At 35.1% G+C, this 16,318-nt stretch overlaps 1 protein-coding gene across 1 annotated transcript in view; it reads right to left on the minus strand.

Moving 5' to 3' along the window:
• Positions 1 to 273: 273 nt before the first annotated feature.
• LOC106870722 (zinc finger protein GLIS3) overlaps positions 274 to 16,318 on the minus strand; it is a 121,882-nt gene continuing 105,837 nt past the window's right edge. Inside the window, exons 4-10 of the mRNA XM_014916892.2 lie at positions 16,134 to 16,295; positions 8,199 to 8,309; positions 6,385 to 6,520; positions 5,401 to 5,533; positions 3,672 to 3,889; positions 2,601 to 2,819; positions 274 to 889 (exon numbers count right to left, since the gene is read on the minus strand). Coding sequence (XP_014772378.2) covers positions 738 to 889; positions 2,601 to 2,819; positions 3,672 to 3,889; positions 5,401 to 5,533; positions 6,385 to 6,520; positions 8,199 to 8,309; positions 16,134 to 16,295 — 1,131 coding nt within the window. The 3' untranslated portion in view covers positions 274 to 737. The remainder of the gene's footprint in view (positions 890 to 2,600; positions 2,820 to 3,671; positions 3,890 to 5,400; positions 5,534 to 6,384; positions 6,521 to 8,198; positions 8,310 to 16,133; positions 16,296 to 16,318) is intronic.

The raw sequence follows: 16,318 nt of genomic DNA on the forward strand, positions 1-16,318 counted from the left end.
AAATAAAATTTCATAGTTGATGACAGAATTACCAAAATTGTTTCAAATTAATGGAAAGGGAAACTTAAAAGGTCAATTGAATGTAAGAGAACAAGAGAAATATCTTCATTCAATTAAAATGTCTTTGTTCTTTTTCCGTCTTACAAATTTAACAATTATCCAATATTTCAAATTATAATTCAATATATAACATTCGATTACATTTATACATCAGAAGGAATTAAAACATCATTTTCTAAAAAAAAAAAAAAAAAAAAAAAAAAAAAGGTTCATATCTTCAAGTATCGATGTTTTTTCTGTTTCTTCCTTCTTTTCAAAGTCAGCATTAACAGAAAGAAAAGATAAATATAATAATTATACCATATGCATTATACTCAAATAACATGCATACACACATACATTCACACATATATATATACATAATTATATATATACACACTTACACAGACAAATATACCTATACACACACACACATTATATAATGCATATACAAAAAAGGGAATTGTGAACCAACATAAAAATCTACAATGTGTGTATGTTATTTTCTTTTGTGTACTGTATTGTGTGAAGATAGTTTGGTTCATCATTCAAATTTACCCTTATTTCAGGTAATAAAAAAAAAATGAAAACAAAAAAAAATTCCCAAAAGAGTCCTGTTGACCTTTTACCATTTTCACTATCAGTGAAGGAAAGAAGTCAACATGATTGGCTATCAATTAAACAAACAGTAGTGCTTATTAAATTGAACCCTCAGCATATACAGCTGATAGCCTGCTACTACACCGGTCGACCACACCCACAGGTAGAAATTGGTTTTCTTCAGTGGTGAGACATGGCAGGCCAAAGGAATCAAATTCTCGTGAACCAAGTGCTTGTTGATCACCATAAACTAAGGAAAAGATGTAAGAATATATAAAATTATATTAAATATACAGAAAATGTGAGAGAGATACATATATATAAATATATTGTCAGTAAATCATAAATTTGAATGAGAAGCACACTCTAAGTTATAGAGCAGTGGAGTATTTAGGGAAAGATAGTTATGGCTAGTACATAGGGTTACCCAGGGTTTTGCATCCATAAAACGCTTAGCTTTATATATATCTCATCAGACCCTAATGACTGGTGGCCTATAACCTCTCTTAGGTTACAGGCCACTGGCCATTAGGGTCTGTTGAGACGTATGTAAAGCTAAGCGCTTTATGGATGCGAAACCCCGAGTAACCTTACAAACTGGCCATAACTATCTTTCCCTAAATATTTATATATACACATACACATACAAGTACACACATATATACACATACATACATGTATTCATATACACCCTTATAGATACACTCATACACACACACATATATGAGGGCAAGTGGGAGGGAAAGGGGAGAGAGAGAGAGAGAGAGAGAGAGAGAGAGAAGTGTGTATATTATTACTTAGGTATCCTAACCAGCAGTGGAGGTGAATGTTCCAAAAGCATAGTTGTTAGAATTAGAATGGGATGGAACAAGTTGAGGGAGCTATTTCCTCCACTGGCTACAAAGAGGATTCTCTCTGTGAATGAAGGGCAAATTCTATGATGCTTGTTAATGGAAATGTGATACTGAATGTGATACTGACAGTAAAATATGGATGCTGAATGGCATAGAGTGTATGCAGGATTGAAAAAATGAGGTGGGCATGCCCCATTGGATGTATAATGTCAGTGTGCATGAATGATAGAGTAGAAATAAGCTGAGAGAAAAAGTATGTAGGGAACCAGGTGTAATGTACAAGAGAAGAAGAAACTATAGCGGTAAGGTTATACAGGTATGGGATCTGTATCAAGGTTGAAAACTGGTCAGATGAGCCAAATGAAAAGAATTTGCAGAAGAAGAAGAGTAAGGAAGACTTGGGAAGAGGTGGAGGAAACATCTCAGGGTAGTGAACACACGCACACACACACAGATAGAAGTGGAGAGAGCTTGAAATTTTGGATAAATCTTAGGGGAAAAAGGTCCTTGTGGATTCATATTTCTAGAAAGATCACACTGATGTCTAATTCATATTTGTTTTTTGATAAAGTAAAATATATAAGTATTGAGAGAGGAAGAAATGTGTGATGTTCATGCCATTCTCAAGGGTATAAGTTACGTCAGGTAATTGACATAAATAATGCATCAATATTATCTGAACTTTCATCTGAGAGTTATCAAAATTGACTATAAGACTTGCAGGAGTTATTTCCCTTTACAGGTCTAGCCAGAGAGCTGATAAGTAATTTTAAAAAATATAAATTTTTTCATTGACGATATTTGTTGCGCAATATATCTGACTAACAGACAAGCTCATCACAGCCAGTTAAGGATTGCACGACTCTACCCTACTCTCAGAGCAATAGTCTGGCACTTCTTTCTATGATGAAAAAGTACAGCGGAAAAAACTAGAAAGACTACAATCAGGTGTTTTCTTCTCTAATAAGGATTGTAACGGCTGTCAATTAATTCTTGAAACAGAACAGAATTAATCATCTTTACCTTGTTATCGTTACATCTTCAGGGAAAGAAATACATTCACACACGCACGCACACACATGCACACAAAGTGAATAATATAAACACCTGAATAATTTGAGAAGGCTTTTTGCATATCTTCTAGAGGAATGGTTGGCATCAATTCTTCAAATGTTGGTATTTGAAGGAAGCTCTTCTGCATGCCATTTGGGAAATTTGTACCCATCTTATAGTTCATTGATGATGCACCTGGGTAGAGGGCTGCACCACTAGTCATCCGAGACATGCAAAGGCCATTACTGTTCTCATCATAGTTACCATGGTTATCTGGAAAAAAAAAGGATTGGATTTCAAAAATAAAACAAAAACATTTATGATTATTGCATAGAGGAGGTGGCACTAATGTTGTTCCAGCTTGAGTTATTTCTGCTGTCCAGAAGTGCAAAGATGATCATCACAACTGAATTCACAGTGCACTAGGAGGACAGACTTGACATTTCCCTCCAGCTGAAGAAAGCCAAATACCAAGACTTGGTAGATGTGGTGCTTGTCAAAGAATGGTATGTAGCCTCATTCTCTTTTGAAGTCAGCTGCAGCAGTTTTCCAGCACTATTTCTTGCAGAAGATTGGTTTGGAACCCAAACAACTGAAAAAAGCTGAAACCAACTCAAGGTGGCTATGGCTAACAAGGGACTGCAGATGGAATTTCCTGCTGGTGAAGTCCCAGCTGGTCCTTGCTGTCACCCCTCAGATAAAACATACAGGCTAAGGGGCAAAATGCTTGTGACCCTGAGATACCCATTTTTTCAACATTTTATAGCTTTAGTCACCACCAGGTGAAGCTTGAAATATATCTTTGAGAGGAGCAAAGTATCTCTGATGTTTATTTCACCTGCTGGCTTGTATTGTACTGCAGACCATGTAAGGAGATGGACTAAAGAGTAGAGTGATGGTCACAGTACTGGATTAATCCAATTTTGAGAAGTTATATTGGGGATCAGAACAGGAGTTGTATTAAAGAAGTGTGGACCAAGTATAAAGATGGATGAACGTGCTCTTTGAGTGGTTATTTTGGGGACCAGAATGGGAGTGGAACTAAAGGAAAAAAGGACTTGGTACAAAGATATTGATGGCAGTTTAAGGTACCTAGTTCAAGAGAAAAGTGTACAATCTACTAACCAGCCATGTGTGATCCTTGTAGAAAAGCCATAGGATACATCTGAGAATGTTGGCTGTTGGACTGGTAAGACAGGTCAGGAGTAAAAGAAGAATTATAGTTGGTTTCAAGTTGTGTGTTAGTAGTTGACTGCATAGCACCAGGTCTTGATGTAATTGATGGTAAAATTTGTCTTGGACTAACCAGTGAAGAGGTTGGTACAGGAGAAAACCCATTCAAGCTAAAAAAGAAAAGAAAAATAATCCCAGTTACATATTATCTAGAAATACAAGATACATTTACACAAAAATGCATACAAAATTGTATTTGAAATAAAATAATAGAAGTTTAGATAAGTGTTGGGTTGCAACAACGGTTTTCAAAAAAAAAAAAAAGAAAAAAGAAATTAGGATCAGATGTAAGATGTAGGCATGAATAATATGAATAGAAGTTTACATTGCAACTATGTAGTATCAGGGTTGATCCCACTGCTCAATATCCTGAACAAGTATCTTCTGCCATAGCCTCTCAGGAGTAGGTGAAAATTGTGCAAAAACCCCATCATATGCATCATCATCATCATCATTTTAATTCTGCACTCTATGCTGACATGGGTTGCAACATTTAGAGTCAGCATATATTTGGAGGCACTACTCACCTAGATGGGCTTGGAGAATGTATCGCAGTTCTGTGTTTCATTTTTGCTTTGGTTTCTGTACTTGGATACTCTTTGCAACACCAACCACTTTACACAGTGCTTGGATGTGCATTTTTCATAGTAGAGGTAGCCATTACAATTTTTTCTTGGTAGAGGTAGCCATTACAATTTTAAGTTTCACATTGTGGCTTTCATCAAATGATGACTAAGAGACAATGTGAAGAATAAAAATAAATAAAAATGATTCTACCTTACTTCACTGTATTGAGTTTTCTTTAGTTTATCTTCACTAATGTGTAATAATTCTTTTGTTTATGTGTGTGTGTGTGTGTGTGTGTATGTGTATGTGTTTATGTATATATCTTTTGCTCATGTATATCAAGAAAATATGTAAATAATTGATAAACTAGTGCTTTTGACAAAAAATAGTCTGTGATATTTGTATCATCTGAGTTGCACAGAAGCTCTCTTGTCACTGTTAACATTGTAAATAGAGTGAACCTGATTGCAAACTTGTAAGTAACAACACTATTGTCCACAAAATGGGATATGAAATATAGTTGCCATATTTCATACAAAAAGTAAAACAATATGTTTGAGTATATGAGACTAATCTCAAGACTTATAAATGGGAAGAATAGGATATTTACTATGAGATATCCTAATTGACTCAGTTACAATTTTTGGCTAATATAGTTTCATTTACTGTTGCAATGTCCTTGGAAAGTTAGAAGGCATAGATGTAACATTTTTTCCTTCATATATATTAATTCTTTTTTGTTAAGGCTTTGCTAAGTTAAGGAAATATTTTCTTTCAAGTCCAAGTAAGTTGAGATGGTATTGACAGTAATAAACAGTGGTAGATGTGATTTTTTTTGTAACCATCTAATTTTATATCTCAGGGTTCTGAGTTTATTCCACACTATTTAAAAGCAAAAACTGTCATTAAAAAGCAACACAAACATTTTAATTAATACTAGTTCCTATCAGATCTTTTTTTTATATATATTTTCTGATGGGGTTGTATTTGGTAGAAATGCATAATTGATGTGCCCCACCCCTGTACACATAAGCACATAGAATCACTACATTACTTTTCAGTCTGTTCTTCCAAGAAAGGTAAGGTGCTGGTACTCAGTGGACTTTCCTGGATTCCTGTGGGAGACTGATGACTAAGATTGGTGCAAGGACCATTTTGACTAGAATGATTGCTGGGGAATCCCAAACCTGGAAATATATACAAGAGAAATAATAATGATTTATTTTATTTTTAAAAATGTATTTTATTTAAAAGGGAAACAATATATATAATAATTATGAGTACTGAGAAAAGTGAATTATTTTTTTAGAAACTGAAAATCTTCAAATATAATTCAGTACAATGTTTTTCAATTAACATAAATATTATTTAAATAAGCAGAAAACGAGAAATTTTTATGTTGGGAGGAATGAGTTATATTTATTTTATTTATTTTATCAATAGTGGAAAGGTGAACTATAAAATCTATAAAGTGGACTGCAGTGGGATTTATAATTCAGAATGTAGAGGGCAATAACCAATTACCACAAGTTCAGTACTCTAATGATTCTGTCAATCTATCACCCATCACCACCACCACCACTACCACCATGTTACACTAAATATCCCTGAGAACTACATTAAGGGTGCCTGTTGCATAGTAATTTCACGAGCAGGCTGTTCCATTGATTGGATCAACTGGAACCTTCATCATCGCAATTGACAGAATGCCAGTTTATTATTTTTTAAAAAATATACCCAGTCCATGCTATAAAATAGTTGGTGACAGGAAAAAACATCCAACTATCAGTCCATACCAAAAAACATTGACATGAAGGTCAAAAGAGATGGCAGCTTTTTTGTTTCTGTGTGCCAAATAATGAAGGACACATGGAGATGGAATGGTTACTGGAGTTGAACTGGGCGACAGATAAGGACTACCACTCTGAATTATATCTACTACTTGCAGCCTACTGTCCCAGGTACAAATTCCATAGAATTCTTGGATTTAGATATCATTTAAATCTTTTTTGTTGACAAAAGACAGATAAATTGTTACCTTGATAAATGTCATTAGCTGCTCCAGACAAGGTACCATTGACATCTGTTTCCATAGAATCTTCTGGACGAAGTGACTGAATTGAAATACAGTCAGTCAGTGTATCAGGAGTGAAGTCATTCTTCCCACTGCGAATCTGGATAAAATGAAATTTTTATATTTACATATGCATACATGCATGCATGTATACATTCATCCATCCATCCATAAATACATATACATACTTACATGCATACACACATGCATGCATGCCTACATAGACACATATACATATATATACATGCATGAATGCATCGACCCATGCACATATACTTGTATGCATCCATATATACATTCATGCATGCATATATGTATGGTGGAAGCCAACTCATGACTAAAAAAGACCACTTTCTAAGCTCAGTAAGTTCATACGAATATTCTGAGAGTTCAAGAAGTTCTTGAAGTGCATGAATTTGTTTTGAGTGAACCCCCTTTTGAGCACAATCAGCTATAACAACAGTGGAACAACAGCATCTGAAACAACCAGTAACCAGTTGCACTTCAGGTTATTTTATGCCCATGGGCATATGGTGTAGTGGTTAAGAGCACGGGCTACTAACCCCAAGATACCGAGTTCAATTCCAGGCAGTGACCTGAATAATAATAATAATCATAATAATCATAATAACATCGAAAAATACCTTAAGGAATGAGAACCCAGGTTCGAAATTTCCCCAAGACACCTGATGAAGGCTGGAGAGTATATCAGCCGAAACGTGTTAACAACAAACAAGATGAGGACAAATATCCGTCAAATGTAAATAATGTAAATAATGTATTTTATACAAGTTTACCTTCACCTATAAAGATGTTCTAATGAGAACTAGGGGTCCTTCACTCCCAGTGGTTTACATGCTTGTTAACATAGCTGGAGTCCTAATATATGCTATTACTCTGGGTCAGAATAGACCTGGGAACTCTTGTTCCTAGGTCCTCCAAACCCTGGAACTCCTGTACCAAACGCCCACTACTAAATGCAGTTTAAAGTCATACTCCAGACATAATACATATGTACAAGCATACATACATTCAAACATACATAAAAACACACATACATATATAAGGCTTCTCAAAACCAGAAAGGAGAAAGCTGATTCGAAGACTACAGATCCAAGCCATCATTGGAACTGTAAAAATCTGCTGCTGCAGTTCTGCAGTTCCTATACGCAAGCCGCCACTGGTGGTATGGTTATGAAAACAATATACATTTCTACCAAATATAGATACCGTCTTGGTAAAAATTAAACAAGACTCTATGTTAATGTAACTTAAACAACAGATAAATATTAATAGGGCTAAAGGTATATTATTGCAGATCCATCCAATCCATGCCATTAAATCATTTACAATAAAAGCAATAGTGATTAACTCTTTTGGACATGTATTAATTTGATAATTGGTGGAGATGGAAATGATGACAACAATGGTGACTAAGATACTGATGGTAATAATGATATGATGATGACAATGATGATGACAATGATGATGACGATGATGATGATGATGATGATAATGATGAGATAGGAAGAGTGACAGTGTTACTACAAAATAATTTGATGTCATGCTTCAGTTATGGAACAAAATTGAAGAGAAAATCTAATATAGGTACAACATTATCTATATTGTTCTTATGACGATGATGATGACAATGATGATGATGATGACAATGATGATGATGATGACAATGATGATGATGATGACAATGATGATGATGATGATGATGATGATGATGATGAGAGATCAGAGAAGTGACAGTTAAAAAATGGAAATCATACCTTCTTCCTCTGCTGCTGATCTTTCTGCGTGTGGTTCTTAAAATGTTTGCGTAGTGAGCTTGGATCTGTGTAGCGCTTGGTACAGCCAACAACTTGACAAGCATAAGGCCTCTGCATGTTTAAAATGAAACAATTTTAGATTTAAAACTTTAAAATAAATGACAATGGTTTTATGTTTGCAAGATATTTGGGGACAGCGCTACCAGATGAAATTTTGGCTCTATAAAAAAAAGAAAATAACTTGAGAATATCTAAGTTTAAAATTCCATAAAATATCTACCAAATTATTTTGCTACAAACTACATACGTAATGCCTCAGCTATGGAACAAGATTGAAGAGAAAATCTAATATAAGTACAATATTATTTATATTGTTCATAAGACAGCTGCCTGATAGATAGATACTTTTAATTGGATTTTTTTTTAGAATTCACACCTAGCACTAGCTAATACTAAACTTCTCTTTGTTATTCATAGGGACTTTTTTCACTGTCTCTTCAGCACAAGCTTTTCTTGTTGTCCAAATGAGAAGGTGTTTAGGATACGAATAGCTTGTTTAATGTATGTGTCTTGGACTATGTCATGTAACTCCCAATGAAACACCCATCTAGACATAATTGTTATTGTAGTTATGCCTCCATCTGAGCTCTGAATGAGGAAGCTTAAGATTAAAAGGTATTCCAGTCATGACCACCTCAATCGATTTTCAGACACTGTGTCAAGAGCCACCTTATCCAAAGTGTTCTATTTTTGGAGATGTTCCATTCCTGGTTCATCTAGGCTAAGTTCCGTTCTTGGTTAATTGAGTCTCAGAGCTTACCAATACTTAGTAGGTCCCCTTAATAAGTACCAAAACTAATGGGCACTACGTACTATAATTACATTAGTTCTAACTAGTACTATGTAGACACCATACATAGGCTAATACCAGTACTAACTTGCACTGAAAAAGTTTCATAATTAGTACTAACTAGTACTAAGTAAATATCATAATTAGTACTAACTAGTACTCTGTACCATAATTAGGTTAATACTAGTATTAACCAGCACTAAGTAGGTTTCATAATGAAGTACCATTATTAACTAGCTCTAAATCAGTACCATTATTAAGAAATTACCAGTACTGCAAGGTACCACAGCTAGAAAGGTACAAGTACTTATTACCAGTAAGTCATCATCATCATCATCATTATTTAACGTCAGTTTTCTATGATGGTATGGGTAGGACAGTTGGACAAGAACTGGCAAGCCAGAGGGCTGTGTCAACTTCTATTGTCAACTTCTATAGCAGGATACCCTTCCTGAAGCAAATAACTTACAGAGTACTGGGTGCTTTTTACGTGACACCAGTACTGGCAGGGTCACCAAGTAATTTGCAAGACAAAAAAAAGTCCCTTGACTGGTGGTGGTGGTGGTGGTAGGGGAGAGTGCTATTGAGGGAGGTGACTTTGTGCCAGTTGATGAAAGGTTGATGAGATGTCTTGCTGTAGAAGAGATACAAGGGTATGCCAGTTGGAAAAGAAGTGTAAGAAAAAGAGACTTAGAGAGAAAGATAGAGAATGAGAGAGTGAGAGAAATGGTGGTGGATATGTGTCAGGATACATCTTCAAGATATAGCATGGGTGAATGTAGGTGAAGTGATAGGGAGGATTTGGACTGGGGGAATGGACAGCGGGGGGAATATTTCAAAAGAATGCAAGAAGTGATATTTATATAGGATGGCAGTGACTGTAATAATTGAAGGTGAGAACCATAAAAGTAGCTCAGTGGGAGGGATTATGTTAGATATAAGTAAGTACCATGATTAAAACATAACCAGTACTATTAGATGCTGTAATTAAGAAGGTATTGGTATTAATTAACAGTAAATAGGTACCATAATTCACAGCTACATGTAGCAACAATAATATTCCAAAAGTGTGGTTTGAAAGTTTGAGGCACTGAGCTTATTTCTTGTGAAAGGGAACCCAACTATCTTTAATCCTTTTGATGCTATGTTTCAGTTGAAAAACACTGCTTTGTTGCTGTTAATTTTGAAAATAATGGAGAATTTAGTAAAATGACTTGGACATTATTAAGCTGGTGTTTAGAACATAATTTAACATGGAGTTTGGATGGAAAATTTGAATCTAGATCATTTTAAAACAAGAGATTTGCAGCATAGTGTGTTGGTATTGAAAGGGTGTCTAAATCTGGGAGAGATTTGTTTCATCCACTGAAAATACTCTGTATGTTGGGTAATGGCATGGCCATTGGTAGGCATAGATATTTCTGCAACTAGAAAAGCCACCAACGAGAACTTAATATGCTACAAGAACAAGAGAAGGACTATGCAAGAAAGTAACATATTTCAGGACAGAATCACAGCTAGCCAAATAAATAAAGCATTTAGCTTCTAGCTAATGCATTAATGTTTTGTATTCTGTCACAGGAGTTGTACTATATTTCTGGTAAAGTTAGTTAACCCTCAATTGTGTTGTCTTGGTAGCTGTAAATAAATATGTTAGAGAGGTTCAGTTTATGAGAACAGACAGTATAGCAGTGGAGAATCAACATTATTTCTTTTTATAAGTTCATCAGAGGAGGATAAGCCATTACCATGAACTTTCCAGAATTTCCCAGCCAGAAATAGATTTATATGGTTACTGTTCTATTTAATCCTCTTAGACCTGGGCCCCTACGTCTAACTTTACTCTCCACCTGGGCTCCCAAGCAAAAAACGAAAATAGTTGCATATAAAGCTCAAGAGTAACAATTGCAGGCTGCATCTTCTTTTCCTATGTCTGTTGTTCATTACCACTTTACTGGGAATCATGCGGAGATGATGTTTAACCTATTCCCGCTACAGCAGGAATATGGCGTGACACGGTTAAACAATGGTTGCAGAAAAAGCAAAGGCAGAGAGAGAATTTCAAGATGTTACAGTCTGGATAGGAAGGTCTGGATAGGAAGGTCTGGATAGGAAGGTCTGGATTAGTGTGAGGGCCAGAGAGGTGAGAGACGTCAAAGGTGATTGGAAAGGGAGAGACAGGTAAGCCTGGCTAATAGTAGCATAGCTAGGGGATCTGCTTCAAGTTACGTTTTTATAGGGGTAACACTTTGGGTTTATTGTATAAGCCTGTACAGGTTTTGGACAGCAAACTCAAACACAGTTCCAAGCTGCACACATTTTAGCTACATCACTGCTGGCTAGTCTAGAGAAACTGGCCATTACAGTAGTGCTAGAAAAAGCAGAGAGAAGAAACAACAATACCTTGAGCAAAGGATGTTGCATGAATCATAGTAAACAGCTTTCTAGGATGTTTGCACATGTACATGCATGCATGTGTGTGTGTGTGTGTGTGTGGGTGTGTGTGTGTGTGTGTGTGTGTGTGTGTGTGTGTGTGTGTGTGTGTGTGTGTGTGTGTGTGTGTGTGTGCATAGCAGCAGTCACATCTTTTATGTGAGTGTTACATGCTATTTGTAAGCAATATTTTGTTAGCTAAACTACTGTAATATATACTTTCTTGGTAGATTAAGTCTTCAACAATATCTCAACACACCCAAAATATGTTACAGAACATTACTTTCATTTACAGAACCATTCAACCATAGAAGGAAAAGAAGAAAAAGAAAAAGCAGATGAAAAGAGATTAAAAGACTCTCCTCTCTTTGATCAAATAAAGGTGAGACCTTCATCCAATCTAGTTACATTGTTTTGATATTAAGGTATAATTAGCATAAAGTGTTACTAATTAACCATACAGCTGTCATGAAAGACATATCGCAATTCTATGTTGGCATGGACAGGACAGGTTTCAAATGGCAGCAGGTGGTTAATAGACTAGATCTCTTCAGTGCACGTGACCCTATGGAGTAGTTAGTAATTAGTACGTGTATACACATAAAAATCAACACACAAAGAGGAAAGCATTTGCATGTACAGAAACACAAATACAAACACATGGAAACACAAACACAGCAGAAATGCAAACACATACACATACAAGGACAAATATACATGCAAGAAATAACACACTCACGTACACACACATGTGAACACATACACACACACACATGCATGCACAGTGTAGTTAGAGCAGGATATGAAATCAAACATGTTAAACAAGATATTCTTTGTTAAAAAGTGTTATGACAACTGAATGTTGTACTGTGACAGTACCTTCACAATAATTTGTGCATAACAACGAGATGTTGTGTTGCAACAATAACTTCAAACAACATATGCGTGACAACTGAGAGTTGTGCAGCAATAGTGACTTCACAAGAGAATGTTGTACAGCAGCATTAACTTTGCAACAGATTGTGGTACTGCAACACTGACTTCACAACAATCTGAATGTTACAACCGGGTTTGTATTGCATCATAATAGAGTGCTATACCACAACAATAATTTCACTACAGAATGTTGTCTTACAGCACATACTTCACAACAGTATGTTGTCTTCTAACATTAACTTCACAACAGCATGTTGTACAATAACAATAATTTCACAACAGAATGGTGTATAGCCACAATAACTTTACAGCAAAATACTGAATGTAAAAGTGGATGTTGTACTACAATAGTAACTTCACAACAATCTGAACAGAAACACAGTTTAAGAGTTTCTATGTAAGCACTTGAATTGCAAGAAATAACAACTGAATCTGAGTCACATCATGCTTCTCTTGAAAAAGGGAAAGACATTAAATAATGGTATCCTAGATATAATATATCTAACTAAAAGTGTATCTTTTACTCATAGATCTCCTCAGTCAGGCCTGATATGGGCTAAATTATAATAGCTCTGCAATTCCATGCAATAACTAATTTCACTTCTGTCACCAATGTTACTGGGAAAAGCATGTCATAAGACCCTTTCTATTCAATGTTGTTATTGGTTAGTTTAGTTTAAACAGATCATTGATGTAACACCTTCAAACTGTGATCATTTCATCTTTAAGATATGTATCCAGCACTATACTATCCTGGGTACATATATGTCACTTTTCTTTTTGATACCAGTAGGCTGTATATGAGGAAGATTTACCTACTATTTCTCACAGGTTGAACAATCATGTAGAGGCTCCAATATTTCTCAGTTCACATCCTATTGTCTTAAATAAAGGAGGGACACATATTGGATAAAGTAGCTTTGGATATACAAACAGGTGAAATAGTAGAGGCTGGAACATTTTTGATCAAAGTTCTGTTTAACCAGGGATAAATAACTAGAGACTAAACAACACCAACAACATTTTGAGCCTTATTGTAAGTCAAAAAGAAAGCGATTTATGTAGCTTAAACTTTTCAGCATCCAGATTACTTTGTCAAATGCAATGCTTATTTATTAACATTGTTTTCATCTAATCACACATATACAGCTTTGAGATTTAGCTGATGTGATTGAATATCTTTATGATGATATTGTAGGGAAAGTTTGAGAAGCTGGGTCTGGCTGGTTTGAACATAAAACAAGTACAATATTTGGGCCAGATATGGCCTGTTTAATTTCTAAAGGGTTAAAGAGGTATGAGATGTAACAAGAATACAGGCTTCATTTTGTCAATGCTGTAACCTAGTTGAAGCCATTTCACTTCATCATTATTGGGAAAAGAATGAGTCTCACAACAGCACATTTTCTCTCATTGGTAAAATATAAGGATTATGTGCTAACTCACAAAAAATCTAAAAAGGTTTATTTTCTGGTTTCCTTTCCTTTATCTGCCTTGATCAATAATTCTTTCTAATTTTGACAAAAGGCTAACAATTTTGAGGGGAGAAGACAAGTTGATTATATCAACCTCAGTACTTGACTGGTACTTATTTTACTGAGCCTAAAAGGATTAAAAGCAAAGTCGACCTTGGTGTAATCTGGTGTAATTAGAACTTAGAATGTAGTGTCAGAAGAATTGCTGCAAAACATTTTGTCCAATGTGATAACAATACTGTGAGCATGCCTTTTTGTTGTGAACAATAATGATGTAATATTCCATTTGTATCTTGCACCACATTTACTCACAGTTGGGACTGAAGCAACTTTATGTGTAGGTGGGGTGCCTGTATCTGAATGAGAGGTCATTAGACAATCTGATTTATTTACTTTTGTTCCAGAAGAACTAAGACTCCTCTGTCAGTTCTGCATAGATGGAGGCAAAATGAGACAAACTAGACATTTGTGTGCATAAAGATGTTTGGCATAGATTCTTAGTTATATGAGTTATTACATTATAAATATATTTACATCGCTTTGTTACAATATTATTATATTAATGATATTACATTTATAAAACACTGTTATTAACTGAAAAGAACCTCAGACAGATATTGCTGCTGCCTCTAGTGCTGAGAACTGTTCCATCAATTGAGCTAATAAAGAAGTCACTTAAATGGGCCAGAAACAATAGTTAAATTTCCCTGTCATCTTAAAAAAAACCCTTACTAGATACAATTGTTTAATTTAGTCCTTGACACACGATATCTGAAATAAGAGAAGGGATGGTTGCTGCTGGAATGCTTTTCATCCTAGAATTGCTGAATCAAAGCTCATCTGGGAGATTGAAAACAACAATAGAAAGGGAGGATACATTTGATGATGTAGTCCTAGACACATAATATTTGATTATAGGCCTGCTCAATCAGAGCCAATCTGGGACTAAACAACAGCAACAACTATTTCATCAGTTACTGCAAATTTGCTGAATTATCAAAGCCTAGGTTGTTTAGAAGAAAAAGGATAAAATAGTGAAAATTAGCAGAAACCTAAAGGGCCTTTACGTAAGACAGAAGCAATCATATGTGGTTAATATAACCCAGAGATTGGTAATATTTTAGTTCTGGATTTAAATTAACCAACTGGAGTCACATTTACTATAGAAACAGTAGGTTCGCTAATATTATTATACCGGACTTTGCAATATCACAACAGCAGCAGTAGCAGCAGCACTATATAGACAAATAACTAAAACATCATAGCTCCCTCCCCTCACCCCACGTTTTTTTGTTTGTCCTACCTCCACACTCGTTCCACCACTCACTTCAACAATATCTGTTTCTCATTAAGAATCTCTTAAGGATAATTGAATCTGTTACTATGGTACATACAGAAGATTAATAATTAAGAATAGAGGGAGAAAAGAAAAAAGAAAAAAAGAAGTCTTGCTAGCCATTTATAACATTATTTGTTATATTATTGTTGTTCTTGTTGTGCTTGTTATATTGCTATACCAGGTTTGTAAATTGCTTTAAAGCCAATGACTAGAACAGGTTGTTTAGTAGATAAAAAGGTCTTGTTTCCTCTGTTGGATTTTTGTTATTTTGTTTTAAGCTTGGTAAATTTACAGTTGGCCTGTTAGTGTTGATTGAGTCATTGAGGGAAGGCTGAAATAATTGTAGATGGGAAAGGAGTATTTTAGATAAATGGCTGATGAAATGAAAGAAACTATAACACATCAAATACAACCAGAAGAAAAAAAAGCCCCCCACCTCACCAAAAAAAAACATAGCTGATTCATTGGAGTTCTCTTTCTCTTACACATATGCACACACATGTATGTATGTGTAGACTCATGAAAACACACACACACACAACACACATAGATATATGTGTACACATGCATATAACACACACACATACATAGTTATATGATAGGCATTGTATAGTTCCAGTCAAGCAACTAAGACATCTGCTCAAAGTGCAACTCAGTGGGATTGAACCCTAGTTAGTTGTTGCAAAGCAAACTTCGAAACCACACAGCTATATTTGTGTCCATATTAGACAATCTAAAGCTAATATGCTTGTTTATATGTTGATATTTCCCTTATATCTAACTAAATTTCTCTGATCTTTTTACCCATAGTTCATACTAGTTATCAGCATCAACTGTCAAAAAAAAAAAAAGAAAGAAAGAAAGAGTGGAACTGAAGCTTGAAGTTGTAAAATTTAACTCACAGTGTCTAAATGGGTTCTCTGATGTTTTGCACGATCTGAAGAATTACTGAAAGCTTTTTGACATTCTGAGAATTGACAAAGGTATGGCTTTTCACCGGTGTGGGAGCGTAGATGGATTTTCAAATTTTCCAGTCTGGAAAATGCTTTGTTACAACCCTCATACTAAAAACAAAAAAAAAAAAAAA

Source organism: Octopus bimaculoides, chromosome 4 (genome assembly GCF_001194135.2).
Source record: "Octopus bimaculoides isolate UCB-OBI-ISO-001 chromosome 4, ASM119413v2, whole genome shotgun sequence".
Classification (NCBI taxonomy): Eukaryota; Metazoa; Mollusca; class Cephalopoda; order Octopoda; family Octopodidae; genus Octopus; species Octopus bimaculoides.